Genomic DNA, 24,422 nt, shown 5'->3' with positions numbered 1-24,422 from the left:
ATTCCCCTAAATACATTTCTTTATCTAAATAAAAAAAAAACAATAAAAGTACACATATTTAGTATCGCCGCGTCCGTAACGACCCGACCTATAAAACTGGCCCACTAGTTAACCCCTTCAGTAAACACCGTAAGAAAAAAAAAAAAAAAAAACGAGGCAAAAAACAACGCTTTATTATCATACCGCCGAACAAAAAGTGGAATAACACGCGATCAAAAAGACAGGTATAAATAACCATGATACCGCTGAAAGCGTCATCTTGTCCCGCAAAAAACGAGCCGCCATACAGCATCATCAGCAAAAAAAAAAAAAAAGTTATAGTCCTGAGAATAAAGCGATGCAAAAATAATTATTTTTTCTATAAAATAGTTTTTATCGTATAAAAGCGCCAAAACATAAAAAAATGATATAAATGAGGTGTCGCTGTAATCGTACTGACCCGAAGAATAAAACTGCTTTATCAATTTTACCAAACGCGGAACGGTATAAACGCCTCCCCCAAAAGAAATTCATGAATAGCTGGTTTTTGGTCATTCTGCCTCGCAAAAATCGGAATAAAAAGCGATCAAAAAATGTAACGTGCCCGAAAATGTTACCAATAAAAACGTCAACTCGTCCCGCAAAAAACAAGACCTCACATGACTCTGAACCAAAATATGGAAAAATTATAGCTCTCAAAATGTGGTAACGCAAAAAATATTTTTTGCAATAAAAAGCGTCTTTCAGTGTGTGACGGCTGCCAATCATAAAAATCCGCTAAAAAACCCGCTATAAAAGTAAATCAAACCCCCCTTCATAACCCCCTTAGTTAGGGAAAAATTAAAAAAATGTATTTATTTCCATTTTTCCATTAGGGTTAGGGCTAGGGCTAGGGTTAGGGCTAGGGTTAGGGTTAGGGCTAGGGTTAGGGCTAGGGCTATGGTTAGGGCTAGGGTTAAGGCTAGGGTTAAGGCTACAGTTAGGATTGGGGCTAAAGTTAGGGTTAGGGCTATGGTTAGGGCTAGGGTTAGGGCTACAGTTTGGGTTGGGGCTAGGGTTAAGGCTACAGTTAGGGTTGGGGCTAAAGTTACGGTTAGGGTTTAGATTACATTTACAGTTGGGAATAGGGTTGGGATTAGGGTTAGGTGTGTGTCAGGATTAGAGGTGTTGTTAGGGTTACTGTTGGGATTAGGGTTAGGGGTGTGTTTGGATTAGGGTTTCAGTTATAATTGGGGGGTTTCCACTGTTTAGGCACATCAGGGGCTCTCCAAACGCGACATGGCGTCCGATCTCAATTCCAGCCAATTCTGCGTTGAAAAAGTAAAACAGTGCTCCTTCCCTTCCGAGCTCTCCCGTGTGCCCAAACAGGGGTTTACCCCAACATATGGGGTATCAGCGTACTCAGGACAAATAGGACAACAACTTTTGGGGTCCAATTTCTCCTGTTACCCTTGGGAAAATACAAAACTGGGGGCTAAAAAATAATTTTTGTGGGAAAAAAAAGGATTTTTTATTTTCACGGCTCTGCGTTATAAACTGTAGTGAAACACTTGGGGGTTCAAAGTTCTCACAACACATCTAGATAAGTTCCATGGGGTCTAGTTTCCAATATGGGGTCACTTGTGGGGGATTTCTACTGTTTAGGTACATTAGGGGTTCTGCAAACGCAATGTGACGCCTGCAGACCATTCCATCTAAGTCTGCATTCCAAATGGCACTCCTTCCCTTCCGAGCCCTCCCATGCGCCCAAACGGTGGTTCCCCCCAAATATGGTGTATCATCGCACTCAGGACAAATTGGGCCACAAATTTTGGGGTCCACTTTCTCCTGTTACCCTCGGGAAAATACAAAACTGGGGGCTAAAAAAATAATTTTTGTGGGAAAAATTTTTTGTTTTATTTTTACGGCTCTGCATTATAAACTTCTGTGAAGCACTTGGTGGGTCAAAGTGCTCACCACATATCTAGATAAGTTCCTTAGGGGGTCTACTTTCCAAAATGGTGTCACTTGTGGGGGGTTTCAATGTTTAGGCACATCAGTGGCTCTCCAAACGCAACATGGCGTCCCATCTCAATTCCTGTCAATTTTGCATTGAAAAGTCAAACGGCGCTCCTTCCCTTCCGAGCTCTCCCATCCGCCCAAACAGTGGTTTACCCCCACATGTGGGGTATTGTCGTGCTCAGGACAAATTGTACAACAATGTTTGGGGTCTATTTTGTCCTGTTACCCTTGGTAAAATTAAACAAATTGGAGCTGAATTAAATTTTTTGTGAAAAAAAGTTAAATGTTCATTTTTTTTTAAACATTCAAAAAATTCCTGTGAAGCACCAGAAGGGTTAATAAACTTCTTGAATATGGTTTTGAGCACCTTGAGGGGTGTAGTTTTTAGAATGGTGTCACACTTGGGTATTTTCTATCATATAGACCCCTCAAAATGACTTCAAATGAGATGTGGTCCCTAAAATAAAATGGTGTTGTAGAAATGAGAAATTGCTGGTCAACTTTTAACCCTTATAACTCCCTAACAAAAAAAATTTTGGTTCCAAAATTGTGCTGATGTAAAGTAGACATGTGGGAAATGTTACTTATTAAGTATTTTGTGTGACATATCTCTGTGATTTAATTGCATAAAAATTCAAAGTTGGAAAATTGCGAAATTTTCAAAATTTTCGCCATATTTCCGTTTTTTTCACAAATAAACGCAGGTAATCTCAAAGAAATTTTACCATTGTCATGAAGTACAATATGTCACGAGAAAACAATGTCAGAATCACTGGGATCCGTTGAAGCGTTCCAGAGTTATAACCTCACAAATGGACAGTGGTCAGAATTGTAAAAATTGGCCCGGTCATTAACGTGCAAACCACCCTTGGGGGTAAAGGGGTTAATTGGTTTTCATTTTCTTTTTTTATATTTAATTTTTTATATCAAATGGTTCCATGCAGCCGAAGGTGCTTTTCTACGGTGCCTCCATGTGGCACCAAATTCTCCAAAAGAAGCAATGTTTCCGTAGAAGAATGTCTGCATAATATAACATTTGAAGGAACAAGCTGGAATTTTGTTTTATCACAGCTATCTTATGAATTCAAGCAAAAATATCTTTACACCATGTTCCAAATTATTATGCAAATTACATTTTTCTCGGACTTTCCTAAATGGTCGGTGCAAATGACAGTCAATCTAATAAAAGTCATCACCCGTTAGATACAAATTTTATTGAAGAAACTTCCCAATGATAACAGTATAATCTCCAAAATGAATAAAAACTCAAAATGCACTGTTCAAAATTATTAGGCACAGTAGAATTTCTATACATTTGATATGTTTTAAAGAACTGAAAATGCTCATTTGTGGAATTTGCAGCATTAGGAGGTCATATTCACTGAACAAAAATGCTATTTAACTCCAAAACATCCTAAAAGCCAAGTTACATGTTAACATAGGACCCCTTCTTTGATATCACCTTCACAATTCTTGCATCCATTGAACTTGTGAGGTTTTGGAGAGTTTCTGCTGGTATTTCTTTGCATGAAGTCAGAATAGCCTTCCAGAGCTGCTGTTTTGATGTGAACTCACTCCCACCCTCTTAGATCTTGTGCTGGATGATACTCCAAAGGTTCTCTATAGGGTTGAGGTCAGGGGAAGGTGGTGGCTACACCATGAGTTTATCTCCTCTTATGCCCATAGCAGCCAATGACTTGGAGGTATTCATTGCAGCATGAGATGGGGCATTGTCATGCATGAAGATGATTTTGCTCCTGAAGGCACGTTTCTGCTTTTTATACCATGGAAGAAAGTGGTCAGTCAGAAACTCTATATACTTTGCAGAGGTCATTTTCACACCTTCAGGAAACTTAAAGGGCCCTACCAGCTGTTTCCCCATGATTCCGGCCCAAAACATGACTCCTCCACCTCCTTGCAGACGTCGCAGCTTTATTGGGACATGGTGACCATCCACCAACCATCCACTACTCCATCCATCTGGACCATCCAGGGTTGCTCGACACTCATAAGTAAACAAGACTGTTTGAAAATTAGTCTTCATGTATGTCTGAGCCCACTGCAACCGTTTCTGCTTGTGAACACTGTTTAGGGGTGACCGAATAGTAGGTTTATGAACCAAAGCAAGCCTTTGAAAGATCCTACACCTTGAGGTTCGAGGGACTCCAGAGGCACCAGCAGCTTCAAATATCTCTTTGTTGGTTTGTAATGTCTCTTTAGCAGCTGCTCTCTTAATCCGATGAACTTGCCAGGCAGAAACCTTCCTCATTATGCCTTTATCAGCACGAACACGTCTGTGCTCAGATTCATCCACAAATCTCTTAACAGTACGATGATCACGCTTAATTTTTCAGGAAATATCTAATGTTTTCATCCCTTGACCAAGGTATTGCACTATTTGATGCTTTTCGGCAGCAGAGAGATATACTTTTTCTTTACCACGTTACTTGAAAACTGTGGCCTGCTTAATAATGTGGAACATCATTTTTTAAGTAGTTTTCCTTTAATTATAATCACCTGGAAAACTAATTATCACATGTGTTTAAGATTGATTTCAGTGATCTATTGAGCCCTGAGACACAATACCATCCATGAGTTTATTTGAAAAACAAAACAATTAAATCTTTATGACACCTAAATCCAATCTGTATAATAATTTGGAACACAGTATATATGCATGTGTGATATTGGAGGTACAGTATGGGGCCCATTTACTTGTACAGGGCACCGTGTTGCCAGTCTATCCACACAGACCACAAATGCAGGACATAGACAAAAATATAGAGTCGTAGCTTATTAACATGAAAGCACTTTGTGGTCCAAATGGTTTAAATTTATGTGCTGTGTTCGATACGTCATTAATCCTTAGAACACTGACCGAAAAAGGAACATAATACATAATATATGACACATGAGGGTGAATACTCCATATTTTTTATTCTGTGTACGATTACGTTCTTACTAAACTGTGCATAATCTGATTTTATTCCAGAATCAGACTTCAATTCTCTAATATATCAAACATGAGAAAATTCCTCTTACTTGCAAAACTTGAAAAGAATTTTCTCGAACACCAAGACAGGTCCTGTGCTCCCCAAAATGGTGAGGGGTTGTCCAGCAAACAAGGAATAGGCGATTCCGGTCATAGAAGCACCAAACAAGGATTCTATTGCACTCTGTAGGGGCACAAACACCAGTTTATTCGGAGTACATGGTGGACAACACGTCAATACAAATCTAATGTAAAAGACACATAAAACAGCGGTGAGGATGGGGAGATGGGATTGAATTGCTGCAATATATTACTAGAAGTGATTTGCCCACGCTGGTAAATTAAGATTGTTATGTATCAGTGTCACAGTGACATAATTGGGAATATTCATTAATCTGTATATTACAACCAGCATTAAGATTGTGGAGAAAGCTAAGCTGTAAAGCCATTAATTGGTCATTACACAGAACGCAGATCCGTTCGGTGCTTAAAATAAAGCCAAAGATCGGGATTATCCTGATTAGAGGTAAGTGATGGCAGTTTAACAGCTGATCTAATGAGCAAGGTTTTCTAGGCGGGCTTGTAATCAACATGAAGATAGGTGAGGATGGATCTAGTCAGAATTAGGCACATGGAATTTCCTTACTATTCGACCTTCTGTCGCTTCTCCAAGTAAACCCCCAAATGTGATGACCGGAGACATGCAAGCACAGTATAGGAAGAGGAAAGAAGCCACACACTGCAAGCTCAGCGCATCCCTGTAGTCACTCCAGTACCAAGGAGCTTTCCTTTTTATGTCTACCACCAGACCGCCAAATAGCCTGCAATGAATAATAGAGAGGGGGCTTCACTGCCAGGCAGATCACCGGGGGCAAAACTATACTGTGGAAAGGCTGGAATCTGAGAAGAACCCTCCTGTCATCGTGCCCGTCACTGGCGGAGGCCATACACAATGCTACTAATCAAATGATGGGCCGAGAGCAACTGGGGGCCATCACATAGGCCTCCTGCACTCACTGTACTGCATGTATGTATGGCATTTATAGTCACGGCAACGATACATCATAGAAATACATTGGTAATATACTCAGATTCTTAGAAGTGGAACATTTTCTGACTAAAAAGTAGAGATTTTTTGCCTTTTTTCTCTATAGTTATGGCTCATCTCTTCTCTCTAGGTACAGTAACTAATATATACATACACATTATCACTAATATCAATATACAAGTACACATGTACAGACGTGTCTCAGTGATATCGCAGCCACAGTCACTAATGAACCTCATCTGTAGGCAGCACATATGTGGGTGAGCCCAATGAGCCAGATCATGAATCAGGCCTAGATCATTCCCCACACCTCAGTGTCCTAGACCGATGAACATGGGACAGGCACTAAAGGCCTCATTCAGACGTCCGTGTCGCACATTCATGTGCTGTCCGTTTTTTCACAGACAGAATGCATACCCATTATAATCTATGGTGCTCTTCACAAGTCAGTATTTTTACATGGTCCGTGTAATTGTGCAAAACCGACAGAGGTATGTTTGTTTGTTTTTTTTCAAGCATCATGGATGAAAAGGGCCAATATAAGTCTATAGATCAGTGAAAGACACATACAGCACATGGATGACATTAGTGTACAGTCTGTGTGCTGTCCGTATTTAACACTGCAAAGGATAAGATTGGTAATTTATTTATTTATCCATCTGTGAAAATCACTGAGGACACACTGATGGTAAAAACAGACCAAACACTGATGACATACTGATGGTAAAAACAGACCAAACACTGATGACAAACTGATGGTAAAAACAGACCAAACACTGATGACAAACTGATGGTAAAAACAGACCAAACACTGATGACACACTGATGGTATAAACAGACCAAACACTGATGACACACTGATGGTATAAACGGACACACGGTCCTTACACCGATGACATACTGATGGTAAAAACAAACTAAACACTGATGACATACTGATGGAAAAAAAGAGACCAAACACTGATGAGACACTGATGGTAAAAACAGACCAAACACTGATGACACACTGATGGTATAAACAGACCAAACACTGATGACACACTGATGGTATAAACAGACCAAACACTGATGACACACTGATGGTATAAACGGACACACGGTCCTTACACTGATGACATACTGATGGTAAAAACAAACTAAACACTAATGACATTCTGATGGAAAAAAAGAGACCAAACACTGATGAGACACTGATGGTAAAAACAGACCAAACACTGATGACACACTGATGGTATAAACAGACCAAACACTGATGATACACCGACGGTAAAAACAGACCAAACACTGATGATAAAAACAGACCAAACACTGATGACATACTGATGGTATAAACAGACCAAACACTGATGACACACTGATGGTATAAACAGACCAAACACTGATGACACACTGATGGTATAAACAGACACACGGTCCTTACACTGATGACATACAGATGGTAAAAACAAACTAAACACTGATGACATACTGATGGAAAAAATGGACCAAACACTGATGACACACTGATGGTAAAAACAGACCAAACACTGATGACATACTGATGGTATAAACAGACCAAACACTGATGACATACTGATGGTATAAATAGACCAAACACTGATGACACACTGATGGTATAAACAGACCAAACACTGATGATACACTGATGGTAAAAACAGACCAAACACTGATGATAAAAACAGACCAAACACTGATGATAAAAACAGACCAAACACTGATGACATACTGATGGTAAAAACAGACCAAACACTGATGACACACTGATGGTATAAACAGACCAAACACTGATGACACACTGATGGTATAAACAGACCAAACACTGATGGTATAAACGGACACACGGTCCTTACACTGATGACATACAGATGGTAAAAACAAACTAAACACTGATGACATACTGATGGAAAAAATGGACCAAACACTGATGGTAAAAACAGACCAAACACTGATGACACACTGATGGTATAAACGGACACACGGTCCTTACACTGATGACATACTGATGGTAAAAACAAACTAAACACTGATGACATACTGATGGAAAAAAAGAGACCAAACACTGATGAGACACTGATGGTAAAAACACACCAAACACTGATGACACACTGATGGTATAAACAGACCAAACACTGATGATACACCGACGGTAAAAACAGACCAAACACTGATGATAAAAACAGACCAAACACTGATGACATACTGATGGTATAAACAGACCAAACACTGATGACAAACTGATGGTATAAACAGACCAAACACTGATGACACACTGATGGTATAAACAGACCAAACACTGATGACACACCGACGGTAAAAACAGACCAAACACTGATGATAAAAACAGACCAAACACTGATGACATACTGATGGTATAAACAGACCAAACACTGATGACACACTGATGGTATAAACAGACCAAACACTGATGACACACTGATGGTATAAACGGACACATGGTCCTTACACTGATGACATACAGATGGTAAAAACAAACTAAACACTGATGACATACTGATGGAAAAAATGGACCAAACACTGATGACACACTGATGGTAAAAACAGACCAAACACTGATGACATACTGATGGTATAAACAGACCAAACACTGATGACACACTGATGGTATAAACAGACCAAACACTGATGATAAAAACAGACCAAACACTGATCATAAAAACAGACCAAACACTGATGACATACTGATGGTATAAACAGACCAAACACTGATGACACACTGATGGTATAAACAGACCAAACACTGATGACACACTGATGGTAAAAACAGACCAAACACTGATGATAAAAACAGACCAAACACTGATGACATACTGATGGTAAAAACAGACCAAACACTGATGACACACTGATGGTATAAACAGACCAAACACTGATGACACACTGATGGTATAAACAGACCAAACACTGATGGTATAAACGGACACACGGTCCTTACACTGATGACATACAGATGGTAAAAACAAACTAAACACTGATGACATACTGATGGAAAAAATGGACCAAACACTGATGACATACTGATGGTAAAAACAGACGAAACACTGATGACACACTGATGGTAAAAATGGACCAAACACTGATGATAAAAACAGACCAAACACTGATGACATACTGATGGTAAAAACAGACGAAACACTGATGACACACTGATGGTAAAAATGGACCAAACACTGATGATAAAAACAGACCAAACACTGATGAGACACTGATGGTAAAAACAGACCAAACACTGATGACACACTGATGGTATAAACAGACCAAACACTGATGACACACTGATGGTATAAACAGACCAAACACTGATGACACACTGATGGTATAAACAGACCAAACACTGATGACACACTGATGGTATAAACGGACACACGGTCCTTACACTGATGACATACAGATGGTAAAAACAAACTAAACACTGATGACATACTGATGGAAAAAATGGACCAAACACTGATGACATACTGATGGTAAAAACAGACGAAACACTGATGACACACTGATGGTAAAAATGGACCAAACACAGATGACATACTGATGGTGGAAACGGACCTTACACTGATGATATACTGATGACACACTGATCCAAAGCACTGACGGTACAAACAGGCACACGGATCGCACACTGATCCATAACACTGAGGAAACTGGCACCAATTTTTCATGTAGGTGTTTAAATAAGGACGTGTGAAAAAGGCCAAGAGAGTATATAATATTGGGGTCAATTGAAATTAGGATTTTCAGATTTTGAGTGGCGAAAGGGCACATTTCTATGTAGTTGTTGTATCAAGCTTTTATCAGTTTGTTTGTTGTGTGCCTGTTTTTACCATTGGGGTGGCATCCACTTTTTATGTACGCAAAAAAATAAAGGTTCCATACGTCTCCTATCCATTAGATCCGTGTTTCCCAAACTCCAAACCTCACGTCCCCACCCCCCAACAGATCATGTCTTCAGGCTTCCCTCATTGCACAAGTGAGAACCTGCGATCATCTAATTCACTGATTATAATGCCATCACTAAGGAAATTGAGAGAACATGATATGTTGGCGTGAGGGGGGCTGTGAGGACTGGAGCTGGGCAACACTGTACTATACAGTAAAAATCAAACAGCCCTAGGAGGCTACACTGATGACATCCGTGTCATGCCCGATTGTTTTTTTTTTTCTTTTTCCTTGACTCATTGACATGAATTGGCAATGTGTGATTTGCATGTTGAATCGAAGTCTGACATGTCTCTATTTTTTTAATCAATTTTATGTTTTGAGTCTTGTGAGATTCTAGACTAGCAATGGACTATAATTACTATCCAATATACAGTGTGTCCATAAAGTCATGGTGCACTTTTGCCCAGTAACTGGAAAGCAACAAATAATGATAGAAATGTGAAATCTGCTCCAAATAAAAGAAAAACTCTCCCAGTTTCATACTGTTAAATATGCTTATTTTGCACATTTACTTAAATCAGGACTCTTTACCAGCTGCGTTACTCTTAAAGAAAAAACTGTCATGATATTTTCATAAAAAACGTAGTGGTTTATTGAATTGTCCACAGAAAAAACACATTGCAGCAAAACACAAAAGAGGTAAAATAGTTACAAACAGTTTGTCCATTTGTTCCTCATTTTTCTTGAAATGGTAAAAAGCGTCTTTCTGTCATGGAGTAGAATTCATCATGGCTACCAGTTGCTCATTTCTTCTGTGTTGTCTGATGTCCATGGAAAATGATGGAGAAGCAGGCAAGAGGTGACCCCCACGTCACAACCCCCTCCTCCTCCTAAGGCTGCCGTCACACTAGCAGTATTTGGTCAGTATTTTATATCAGTATTTGTAAGCCAAAACCAGGAGTGGGTGATAAATGCAGAAGTGGAGCATATGTTTCTATTATACCTTTCCTCTAATTGTTCCTGGTTTTGGCTTACAAATACTGAGGTAAAATACTGACCAAATACTGCTAGTGTGACGGCAGCCTAAGAGCTGTGATTATAAATGTGTCCCACACACCACGTGTTCTCTCTATATGGTATTGACTTATACTCTGAGCTATATATACAGAAATAGCTTTTTGTAATGTGCTCAGTACAGAATTGAGAATAAGAATAATTCAATTAATATTTAACACATACCTATTCAGTACAGTTCGATGTGGGCTCCAATTGTTACCCTACACATATCCAAATGATAACATAAGCTTGTGGTTGCATGATGTCACAGACCGGGCAGTGTATTAATCAGAGTTCAGTTTATCAGGGGTTAATCTGACTGGAGGCTCAGCAACAGCTTAAAATAGTTTGTGTGGTTTGATTGGTTCTTGTTATCTCTCCTCATGAACAGGTCAGATATGATTGGGCTGGGCCAGAGAAAGGGTGCCAAAATGTAAACTATAAAAGTGCACCATGACTTTACGGACACACTGTAGTGCCGGATTAAAGGAATTTTTCTTTACTACTTGAAGCAATGTGGTTTTATGTAAGAAATAATAGGCAATAACGGCCCCGGGGTTAGAATCAGGGAACTGCTTGCCTCTTGACTCAATTCTGACTTTATAGATAAAGACATACGGTGGATAAGATGTTATTGGAGCATGCTCATGTGCTAACCGAGTGTCTTCGGCGTGCTGAAATAATGTTTGAGTCCCTGCGTCTGTATGTCTCACAGCTGTTCGTCAGCCGCAACACATGCAGAGATTGCCTAACAAACAGCCGTGGGGACTCAAACATATTTTTCGAGCACGCCGAAGACATTCGGTTGGCACATGAGCATGCTCCAATAACATCTTATCCCATCACGTTTGCTCATCACTACAATCTACCAATGACAAGGTGACATAGTAAATGAGCTTATACACTTTTGATCAAAATTGTAAACCAAGTACTTCATTTTTCTATAATATAAACAATAGTGGAATTCATGCATTCATTAATTGCAGAGTGAGGTTACATCATGTTTGTACCGATAGAGGTAATGAGTAATGCTGCACTGCTTTAATTTAGAAATGGAGTATTAGGGTAGGTGCACACGGTCAGTAATTGGCAGCGCAGTGGACGCAGCACATGTCCACTGTTGTCCAAAGCGCTGCTGGCTTTTGAACGCATGTGATCACTGAACCGTCCACTGCATGGCTGACATTTATTTTGCGGGAGACTCACATCTCTGCAAAATAAATAGACATGCTGCGGTCTGGAAAGACGCACCGCATGTCCGTCTCCACAGGTGATCTGAGGATGTCTGTGCACGCATAGTGGACATGGGATTTCATGAAATCCCATCCACTATGGTGTAAAATCTGGACGCTGCGGATGTATGTAGCTTCCAACCCACAGCGTTTCCCGACAGTGGGAACATACCACAACATTGGGAAGATTATATTACCAAGAATTAACAATTCTGGATCACCTTTCCTTAGAACTTTGTATTGTGCTATCCCTCTGCTATTCCTCCAGGAAAGAATCAATATACTGACAACTGGGCATTGACGTTTGCCTTGTAGATAGGGAATGATGCCACATAAGACTCCTAGAACTGAGCAAATAAGTTATATAACCCTATGACAAGCGGAATAACTGAGGATTAGCACAATGCAATTACTATTTTATGAAGAATGCAAAGATATAAGAAGAAATTCATTTACAGATTGAAGATGCTGAAACTTCCACATATTTGATGTTACATAGAGTTTGCAGATTGAGATGTGTGCGGCATTTCATAAAAATGTCACCTCTGCGCCCCCATCACATCTATCCTGCAGATTCTGGCTGCCATGTACATCCTGATTCTAGAAGACCCTTGTAATCAGAACACAGTGTATGGCCGAGTCGGCCCGTGACCCTGCTCTCCTGGGTGTACGCGGGGCTTCTGCCGCTGGATCACAATACTACACCCCACACTCACTGACCTCCCCGTGCGCTGAAGTTCAGGTCCGCTGTGCTCTTGCTCCGGCTCAGGATCCACATGGCAGACATTTCCATTGGGGACCCCCGGCATCTTCCTTTTCTCCTGAAGGATGATTATGCAATAAAACCTTTTACAGTGAGATGCAATGATGGAGGAACACATCGCCGCTTACCCAGTTACCGTTGTGTGAATAGCACATTGATTAATTATACGCAAACGGTCAGGGGTTTTATAGAACTGCAACGCAACCTCGGTTCATTACACGGATAGATGAGCAACCCCATTGCTATAAAATATGGCATAACGATGCCGGCTAAATCATAGATTTCTCTTGGATAGATGTAGCCAGGGCAAATTCTCCTGTTTTTTGAGGCAATACACCTTGCACATAATTTTTGATTTTATGGGTTGCTTCAAGTGTTAACATTTTATCATGCAAAGGCTACCAGAGGGTTAAAGCAATAAATGGACATGGTACTCAACTTTTTCTGCACCATCATCGGCTCTCCATTGCGGCCATAGTTTCCTTTACAGACTATGACATCATATCTACAGTACGCATCACCGATGCAGCCAATCAATAAGCTCAGCATTTCGTGCCATCTACATTGGCTGAGATGATGAGGTCAGTGATTGACTGCAGTGGTGATGTGCACTGTAGTCATAAGTTGACTGTCGCAGCCTGTAAACAGACACTGGGGCAGTTGCAGAGCGCTATTGGGCTGTATTAGCCCAATTTATTGTTTTAACCCTCTGCCAGTCTATGGATGATAAAATATTAAAACCAGAAAAGCCCTTTAAGCAACTTTCTAAATAGTTTTTATTACAATTGTTCTACTGTTTTGCTGCCTCAGACTTTTGCAAGTCCTTTTCAAGGTGAGTGCTTTTGCAAAACTGGTACAAATCTGTCAAATCTTCTCGCTGGATCTCTCTACCCCCCTTTCCCTCTCTGTGTTAGAGATAGCAGAAGGGAGATAGAGGGGTTGTACAAAGATTTGCAGCAGAGAGAGGGAGAGTATCTTGGAGGGCACAGAAAACAGGCCATCTACTAGGGGAAAAGCACGGAGAGGAAATTCAAGTGGCAGAGCAGTGCTGACACACCAAAGGAAGTGAAGACAGTAGTACTGTGGATACATCCAGACCTCACATCCAGCCTATATTACTGGGAGAGACACTCCGACAACAGAAAAATCTGAAGCTAGGATCTGGCTGAAAATTGCATATCAGGGGCTCCTGAAATGAATGACGCACTGAAGATTGCAGACTGAAGCTTAATGAAATGTTACCTTCAAGGAGTTGTCTAGGACTATCTTGTTTTGATTTTTTAACTATGGGCTTAAAAACTAACAGGCAGGTAATTGCTAACCGAGGCAACTAACTGGCTCTTCTACGCGGCTCCGGCTCACCCTCTTCCAGCATGCGTGACTGCTGGCGTCATGCTGTTTGGTAGCCGAATCCTCAGTTAGACAAAGGGGATCCGGCTGTCAATCAGCATGACGACGGCAGTCTCTCCCCATTTACGGAGCACAGTGGAAGAGAAACTGCTGCTCTGACAACGTGATGTCAGTGGAAGCAGCTTATCGCCGGCAGGAGTGGTCTGTGATCCCCCTCTACCGGTAGAGAACAGCGCCAGATACAACTGGCAGGTAGTTAGAAACTACCTGCCTGTTAGATCTTAGGCTCATTGTAAAAAAAATAGTCCTGGATAACCATGAACATAGGTATTTTTTGTTTCTATGGCCGTTAGGCTTTTTAACTCCTCTATAGCACTTAGGAGAAATAATCTCTGTGCATGTGATAAAAAACTGGAAACAAATGGGTTAATTTGCGCTGCCGTTTAAGAATGACGAGATCTAGAATCCAACTGTAAGCGGTTTATTGGTCAACGGGTTTCAAAATTTTACAACTTCTTGATCAGGACAAACCACAATATCAAATATCATATTGTGGTTTGTCCTGATGAAGAAGATGTAACACTTTGAAACGCGTTGACCAATAAACCGCTTACAATTGGATTCTAGATCTCGTCATTTCCAGTTTTTATCCTGTATGAGGCGGCAATTAGTTTCAAGCTATGGATCTATAGGTGATTAAGCCTCGATATATCTATAGAGGACCAGTGATGCTTTACACCAATTATGTTTGCACTTTCTGGATGTTACAGTAAATGTTTTTCAGCACGATGAAGATCCGGTCATGCTGACACTCACTTGAGAAGGAACGTTCTTTGGTGGCTCGATTCTGATGGATGGGTCCCATTCTCCTGGTGGGAGCACAGTTACTTGATCCAAGAACTCGTCAATCCCAGCTAACAAGTCTCCTCTGTCCTTCGCTTTGTAAGCAACATCATGGAAAATCTTTAAACGCATTAATAGTTTATGACGGTAATTGGCAAGGATGCCGGTTGACATTTTATACAATCCTGCCATCAGGGTCAGATTTGGCTTTTAAAACCTCATTATAATACATAACTCAGGCTTCTCTGCGCCATTCATGATGCCCTTTCCTTAGTAGCCACAACCATATGATTTAACTCACTTTGAGGCATTAAGGACACACACACAGTATTACATAATGATTCTGAACAATTAAAGCATTTTTTGCTCAATTCCAATCAAGTAAATAGGTAAATATAGAGCAAAGACTGACCCTGGTGAGAGGCTCTTGTCAAAACCAATGAAACTAATCATATAGAACAATGCGTTATCAAAAGAAAGAAATATTATGCAACATATGCCAGATTACCCAAAACTTCACCCCAAGCTATGTTATCCTCACATATAGACACATTAGGTTAACATACAGAATACCATACCTCATCTGTCATTATGGTAGCCATTGATCGGCCAATCTCATGGTATTGTTGTGCTTTTCCTACTGGCCCCAGCAAGATAAATAAAAATCTGAAAGACAAATGGTGAAACAGAAGAAAATGACAAACATTGCCAAATCTTTCAGATTAAAGTGGTATTCCTATTTTGTCCATTTATATCCTATCCATATCTATGCCATAAATGTATATTACATGCATCATTCTAAAGAAGAGGGCCCAATGTGTGCCGCTGTCTGTGGAGACGTGGTCGGAATTGTCAGTCATTTATAAGGGAATTCCAACAACCTCTCCACTGAACACAAAGCATGATTGGGTCCCGCACCTGAAATAGATGCTGGTCCCATTAGTTAGACTTGGATCTACTGTACTTTTATGGTATATCCTGTATATACGTGAAATGTATAAGATGGAAGCATCCTTGTCACGAGTTTACCGCAACAGAGAGGAGCCAGAAGACCGCAGTGTTTGATTTCTCCTACTCCTGATTGGAAGTACTTTACCTTCACATTAAACAGTGCAAGTTTATTTTAGCAGTGCAGGGGTTAATCTGCATTGTTGAGAATTCCTGAAGGATTTCCTGTGTTAAGGCTCAGCTGTACATTGTTAGCCATTCCCATTTACTATATAATCTAGGCCCTGGCTAGCACTCATTGTCAGAGTAGCTTATGCTGCATAGCTGGAGGTTGTTGGAGGTTTGTTATTGGAGAAGGTGTGTGATGGCTTTATCTGTGACTGTTGCAAGGTTTGGAGTGTGTGATAGTTCCCCTCTTCCCTGGGTGTGGAAAGGGTACAGACTGAGGGTGGACTAAGGAGCTAAGGCAAGGTACATGGCTCTGGCGTCTTCACCATCAGAAGTAATCCGGGGAACAGGGCAACGACAGAGTTGTGACAACCCCATTATTTTAGTTCTTTTTAAGCTCTGTTCACACCCGCACTTTGAGAACTGGTTCTCCATTTTTCAATTTGGAAACCTGCTGTGATTTTTGTTTTGTTGAAAAAAATGGAACTAGACAGAAGCCAGAAAGTCAATGATCAGTTACTTCGTGCAGTTGAAAAAAGATAAAACTACATCAAGTTCAAGCTCCACAAAACAGAACATCGAAAGGGAATTTAAAAATGCTGGCGTGAACATAGCCTTACATAAATAATTTAATTTATTTTGGGGATACTACATTTCCAATTTTCTTTTACTTTGCAATATAGTTTACAACTGAATGCTAAAATGAATCCACAGGGGGCGTGGCTACTAAGAAAAAGCCTGAGCGTGCGTGTAAGCAGACAGACTTGACGGGAAGAAGCAGCGCGTGGCAGGGACCAGAGAGTGCTCTGACTCTTGAGCACCAGAATAGCGCAGGCCCTAGCTCAGGCTCCCTGCAGTAACTCAAAGACTGTGACCAGAATTTTGCCGTGTGCCCGCTGGCTCCTGCGAAGCAAGGTGCCAGGAGCTTCAGGCCTGTGAGTGACTCAGGAAGGATCTGGTGACTTACCATGAAATGTGCTCTGATTCCCTAATGTACATCTGTCGAGCCACATTGGGCTCCGTTATTGTTGTGGACTGTACTGCACCCTGTGCAGCAAACCCTGGACCAAGGAACTCGTTAAAGACGCCGAGGACAAGCCGCCACCATCAGGATTCGACAAAAGGACACTCACAGAACTACACCTGATCCACCCCACGTGGACTGTGTTGGCGCCACTGTCGACTCTTCAGTCTGGAAGCAGTCAGATCGCTAAGTTAACCCTTGAGAACTGTTGATATTTCTATTCCTTACTTTACCCACATCCCATATACCAACTGTTAAAGCCCTGTTTATCCTATCTCCTCCATGTGTGGAGTATACCCCTGTTTCAGTAAAATTAAGTTAACTCTTGCTCTGTCTCCTGCCAGTTACTGCATCCCGCAACCTGCTCCCACTCGGCATAGTTGGCAGGATGCAGTCCAACAGCATGGAGGCAGCAGAGCAAGCAGATGGGGAGCCCCAATGTTCAGCAGATCCCTGGGAGCAATGTTAAATAATCTCCCGAAATTTTCTGGAAGCAACACTCTGCTTTGGGGCTGGAATGAGCGGGTCAGGGGAATGATGAGAATGCACCCCATGACCCCGGCGTTAGAGGCAGAGGTTGCCATGTTGGCTCTGGACGGAGAAGCGAGCAATTCTGTTATGCTCAGACTTCCCCGAGAGCGGGACAATTTTGACAAGGTGATTCAAATACTTAAAGAAACACATGGAAACCCCACGGATGTAGGGGAACCGCGTATGCGGTTATTTAACCATGTTCAAAGAGAGGGGAGATTGTGACCCAGTACATGAATGTGCTACAGGAGATACTGCAATCAAGAAGACAGTGTAGGCATAGGGTCTACTGACGTAGTATTGTGAGATCAGTTGGTGACGGGCTTGAGAGATGCACTACTGAAACAGGCTTTGCGGGAGCGCTTGCAGGTTAAACCCATGCATGACCTTTCTAGAAGTGGGGAGCCAAGTGAGCGCGTGCAAACAGGAGCAGGGGTTTACGGTCCTGACGAAGAAGGTCTGGAGCGGGGAGGTATCTGTGACCATGGTCACTGAACCAGCATGGGTAGAAGAGTTGCGGAAAGAGATCCAGGATATACGAGAAGAATTGTCTGAGCCAAAGAAAAAACCCACAGCATCATCCAACTTGTCCAGGGGCAGAACTGGCCCTGAGCCCCGTCGGGAAATGAGGACGTCCTGCAGAGAACTGCCTACATGCTACAACTGTGGTGAGACTGGACATTTGGCTCATGGTTGTGTACGACGGGGGCGACCCCTCCAACACCGTCCGTTAAACTAGGAGGCTCCGTGGCTGGGGGATGCCGCCCGGAGCCTGAACAGTGAAGAATGAGAATTAGAAGTCCCACAAGTCTAGTTTCCATGCGTCATCTCATTTAGGCTAAAATGGATGGCTGGGCTATTCCCTGTTTGGTTGACACCGGCTCTCCAGTGACCGACGATGCCTGAGACATACCTCAGACGACACTTCCCCAAAACGATGCGGCCAGATATTAAAATTGGCGGCTGCTAATCATTTTCCCATCTTGGTCGAAGGGGTGGTCTGGATGCAAATCACCATTTGCGGCAAAGACCTGGGTCGGAAGGGAGTAGTGTTGACCGGCGGAGATGCAGGCAATTTATATAAAAAATAAAGATTAATTGTCATGCTGTCACTCTGGGGATGAACGTATTGAAGGAACTGGGGAGTCTTCTTATCAACGAGCCAACGGATGTGTTCTTGAAACAGTGGAGCCCTCGTACTCCTCAAAGGAGAGTGTTGCAGCAATTGATTCGTATGGCCCAAGCCCAAGAAACCTCTAGTGATGGGAAGACGATGGGAAAAGTGATCGTTCCAGCCGCAGCCAACCTTGTTCTGCCACCGGGCCAAACTGTGTTCACCCTGCCCGTCCGAGCTTGCACTACCTTGGAGGGAGTTGAGATTCAGATAGAGCCAGCTTTCATGGAGCAGCTACTTCCAAGCAACCTCCAGGGCTCCTCATGCGCGAGCTGTGCACGATGGAACTGTACCTGTACGATGTGTTAACTTGGGGGAAGGTAACCTCATGCTTCCACTCAGGAGTGAAGTGGCACAAATTCTGGGCATGCCGGAAGAACTTTTACCACCACAGGCTGTTCAACTAACAGTGAAACAGGTAGATCCGTGGACATATCTACTGAAACAGAACCCCAGCACCTACAGGAGGTAGGAAAAAATGCACGCTGAACTCATGGAAATTTCACATCAACAATGGGTGGAAGCTCTGCTAGGGCGATATCAGGACGTATTTGCCCACCATGATTATGATTTCGGCTGCACTGCGGCAATCACTCATGAAATTCCCACTGGAAATGCCGCCTCTATTAGAGAACGAGATCGACAGATCCCACCACAAATGTAGCAAGAGGTAAAGGGGATGCTGCACACATGCTAAAGAGTGGTGTTATTCAAGAAAGCCAGAGTCCATGGGCGGCTCCCATTGTGCTGGTGCGGAAAAAAAGGTGGGACTCTGCGTTTCTGTGTGGACTATCGGAAATTGAATGCCTGCACTGCATGAGATTCATATCCCCCCGGAACCTTTCAGTGACTCATGCAGAGGTGTCTAGGTGATTTAAATTTGAGGCCACTCTCATCGATCTGGACAATATCATTGTATACGCTGCTGTTTGAGGAACATCTGCAAAGGCTGGAACAGGTGTTGAGTTGTCTTCAGAAAGATGGCCTGAAAGTGAAGCCTCAGAAGTGTCATATGTTTGGCACTCAAACTGAATATCTAGGCTGATTCTCAGTCTCAGCTGAAGGGGTGAGGCCGTCTTGTGAAAAGGTCGCAGCGGTACAGGAGTGGTCCACTCCCAAGACTGTGAAAGATGTTCGGGCATTCCTGGGGCTTACCGGGTACCATCGGCGATTTGTAAAGAACTTCACCCACATTGTGAACCCTGCTGGAACTGCTGAAGGAGTGCTATCTGGTGCGAAAAACAAGACAATTCAGTGGGGAGAACGCCAGGAGGGGGTGTTTCGAGCTTTGAAGATGGTTCTGACTGAGGCACCGGTGCTGGCCTACGCAGATTTTTCCCTACTATTTATACTCCCCACCGACGGAAGTCTGAGTGGGATCGGAGTGGTGTTATCGCAGATTCAGGGTGGAAAAGAGAGAGTGATCGTCTACGCGAACTGGTCCCTCCATGACTCTGAACAGAATCCTGATAACTACAGTTCATTTAAGCTGGAGCTGCTGGCATTAATGTAGGCCATGACTGAGAAATTTGTGGAGTACTTGTCCGGGTCCAAAGTCCTGGTCCGCACCGACAACAACCGTTTGGCTCACTTGGAAAACGCAAGGCTAGGGGCCATGGAAAAGCGCTGGGTGACTCAGATGGCGAAGTATCAATATAGAATCGCCTACAAGATGGAGGCAGCGAACACTCACTCCTTATCCTTTATGAAGAACTAGACGCTGAAGAAATCCTTGAGTTCTGTGATTCCACCAGGATGATGGCGGCTACGCAGGAACAGATTCAGACAGCCTTACGAGAAGGCATTCTGGGATAACTCTGATGAGAGGGTTCGACAACAGGAAGTTATAGAATTTGCTCAAATGAGACAGTGGATAAGCTTAAACAACTACCCAGTCAGAGAGAAAGAGACACACTGTCCCTACGGACTCTGCAGATCCTTCGATACTGGGAAAGGCTCCACCTCAAAGATGGACTGTTATATCCGAAGAGTCAGCTGCAAGAAGAACTGGGAGTTACCTGGCAAGTGGCGATTCCTGAAACGCTGCTGCATAAGGTGGTCACGAAGGCATTTCGGTCAAGAGAAGATCTTCCGGTGGCTACAAAAGCTAGTCTACCACCCTCAACTAAAAGCGGTGGTGGAAGAAGAATGTCGGAAATGCAGAAGCTGTGACTTAGCTAAACCTCCTGAAGATTGAGGTCCCACGCGGACCATTGTGACTTCTTCCCCCCTGGAAGTATTAATGATAGATTATCTGACAATAGGTCCAGTCTCCCATGGATATCAACACTGCCTGGTGATGACTGACCACTTCACCAAATTTACTGTTGTGACTCCAGCTCAGGATAAAACTGCTGAATCAGTGGCACAAGCCATTTGCCGAAATTTCATTCAAGTGTACGGCTGCCCGAAGAGAATCCACACCAATCAAGGTGCCTGTTTCCAGGGGCGAGTGATGGAAGCTTTACAACGCATATATCTGCTTGGCAAGTCCCGGACGAGGCCCTACCACCCTCAATGAAATGGAGCCTGTGAACGGTTCAACTGTACTCTGATTCAGATATTGAGGATGCTAGAGGAAGACAGAAAGGCCCGTTGGCCTCAATTCGTAGCTGAATTAGTTTGGGTATACAATAACATAGTATATCGCACCACCAGGTACACACCACATACCCTGCAATTCAGACGACCAGGAAGAGAGACTACTGAGCTAGAATTGGATCCAGAAGAGGACTACCCGCAGACGGGCGGGGGCCACCTTGGTTCGAGAATGTCGTCACCGGCTGCAGACATTACACCAACTTGTGCAGACTAAGTTTTGGGAACTAGAGCATACAGAGACAGCTCCTCTGCGAGGGACAGCTCTTCATTTTAGAGACCATGTGTTGGTCTGAGACAAGCTAGAGCACCAATGGGAAAAAACTGTGTATCGAGTAAAACGAAGGATCAGTACTGAAGGTCCAGTCTTCGATGTTCAATCTGAGGGAGAGAAAGATACCTCTAATCGAGTGGCCCATCGGAACATGCTACGTCCTTGCTTCTCAAGAGATCTTGATCAAGTGGAGAAGGTGCAGAGTGCTCCCGAAGAACCTCCTCCAGCAGATGTTGATTGTGAAGAAGAAGAATTCCCAGAACTACTACAAGTAGTCACAGAAGAGGGGCAGGCACCTGAAGTTCCTGAAGTAGCTCTGTTCGGATCAGGCGCGTCCCCACCCTCACCTATTCAACCTGACTCGACTACTCAGCCTGATTCGACTACTCCATCTGACTTACGGCACACTGAATGAACAACGGCCGGAATACCTCCTAACAAATACAACCAAGACCAATTTATTTGGCAAAGGATCGTCCAAGGAATAGGGAAATGTCAACGCTTGTTATGAGGAATGGCGAGCAAAAAGAGGGAGTGTAAGAAGAAGATCCGGAACGGGGGTACCTCTCTTGTGCTGGGTCCAGAACTGTCGGAGCTGTCTCCTCTGTTTTCCAGGGAGAAGTGTAGAGACCCATACTGACCTTTGCATGACGGAGCAGAGGATGTGACTACTAAGAAAAAGCTTGAGTGCGTAAGCAGACAGACTTGGCGGGAAGAAGCAGCGCGTGGCAGGGACCAAAGGGTGCTCAGACTCCTGAGCACCGGAATAGCGCAGGCCCATGCTCGGGATTCCCTGCAGTAACTCACAAAAACTGTGACTGACCAGAATCTTGTTGTGTGCCCGCTGGCTCTTGCAACGCAAGTTGCCAGAGGCTCTGGGCCCATGAGTGACACACATGCACCGCTCAGGAAGGACAGGGTGAATTACCGTGAACTGTGCTCTGATTCCCCGGTGTACATCTGTAGAGCCACGTTGGGCTCCGTTAGTGTTGTGGACTGTACTGCACCCCGTGCAGCAAACCTTGGACCGAGGAACTCGTTAAAGACACCGAGGACAAGCCGCCGCTGTCATGATTTGACTTAAGGACACCCACAGAACTACACTGGATCTACCCCGAGCTGACCGTGTTGGCGCCATCATACCCACTGTGGACTCTTCAGTCAAGAAGCCATTGGACTGATAAGTTAACCCTTGAGAACTGTTGTTCTTTCTATTCCTTACTTTACCCACATCCCGTATACCAACTCTTAAACCCCTGTTTATCCTATCTCCTCCCTTTGTGGAGTATACCCTTGTTTCAGTAAAATTAAGTTAACTCTTGCTCTGTCTCCTGTTTGTTACTGCATCCCGTAACCTGCTCACATGACATTTATCAGTCTCTCACATCATTCGAAAGAACTTTTGAGCCCACTGTACTTTACAGCAATCCTTTAAGGGGTTGCCCCATAAATAAAGTGCATTTTAATTTTATAGCTTTTGGATAGATGGCATCACACTTGACTCTAGACTATTTTAGTATAATGAGGAGTTCATGGTCAACTCAATACTGCAAGGTGCCTAGGTTCAGTGGATGCACAACGAACCTAAATTATTACCAATCCACCACTGTGCTTCACATTTAGCATGAGATGTCTGCACTGATATGTTATCTTTAGATGGCATTATAATCAAACCCCTCAATATTTGTTTTGTCTGTCCAAAGGACATTGCTCCAAACAGGCTCTCCATACATGTGTTGTGACTGTCACACAGCCGAGACACATGCAGCTGCGGCGCCGGACACCTGATTATCGGAAGCACTCCAGGTACCCCAGTTCCCGATGCAGCTATTTGGGAAGGGCTATAGCTATTTGGATAACCTCTTATCTGATGCTATTCGATCATCACTACTGACAACCCTTCCAAAGCCATACTTGTCAATTTTTTCTAATTGTGCAGGTATGAACTCGAACATTTAACATGCTAATTGAGGCCTTTAGATCTGTAGTTCTTGATTTTTTTTTTTACATTCTCTTTTCTCATTGCATTGTCTGATGTAGGGGTGAATTTACTAGGACATCCATTCATGGGAACATTGTCAAATGTCTTGAATTTTTTCCACTTGTGAATAACCTTTCTCAGAGCAAAATGACAGACTCCAAATAGTTTGGGAATGGCCTTCTAACCCTTCCCAGATTGATGGGAATCAACAATTGTTTGTCTAAGGGTTTGCTCACACGAGCGTATACATCGGAGGAGTGCTATCCAATGTTTTATCGAATAACACTTGGACCAGTGTTATACTATTGGGCAGTGCTGATCAGCATTTTTTTTTCTCGTGCCCATTGGATATGAGAAAAAAAATTGCAGCCTCTTGTGAGTTGATGCGCAAATCGGAAAACAATCAACCATTCAAGTCTATGGGTGCATGTAAAACATCGAACAACACTTGGATGACATTTGAGTACGTCCGATTTCCGCAGACTCACAGAATGGAGAAGATGGAGACATTTTGTTCTCCACACCTGTGATACTGTTCACTTATCCGAGAGAATCAGATCACA

General features: G+C 42.8%; 1 protein-coding gene across 2 annotated transcripts in view; it reads right to left on the bottom strand.

Moving 5' to 3' along the window:
• Positions 1–24,422, bottom strand: part of LOC138670889 (electroneutral sodium bicarbonate exchanger 1) — a 346,456-nt gene that overhangs the window by 66,927 nt on the left and 255,107 nt on the right. For both annotated transcript variants that reach the window (XM_069758639.1, XM_069758640.1), the window contains exons 9-13: positions 15,740–15,827; positions 15,135–15,281; positions 12,926–13,026; positions 5,619–5,793; positions 5,023–5,156 (exon numbers count right to left, since the gene is read on the bottom strand). In XM_069758639.1, the coding sequence (XP_069614740.1) occupies positions 5,023–5,156; positions 5,619–5,793; positions 12,926–13,026; positions 15,135–15,281; positions 15,740–15,827 (645 nt within the window). The remainder of the gene's footprint in view (positions 1–5,022; positions 5,157–5,618; positions 5,794–12,925; positions 13,027–15,134; positions 15,282–15,739; positions 15,828–24,422) is intronic.

This window comes from Ranitomeya imitator, chromosome 3 (assembly GCF_032444005.1).
Source record: "Ranitomeya imitator isolate aRanImi1 chromosome 3, aRanImi1.pri, whole genome shotgun sequence".
NCBI lineage: Eukaryota > Metazoa > Chordata > Amphibia > Anura > Dendrobatidae > Ranitomeya > Ranitomeya imitator.
Note: the sequence above shows the minus strand (reverse complement) of the source record. Positions and strands in the feature narration are given on the sequence as shown.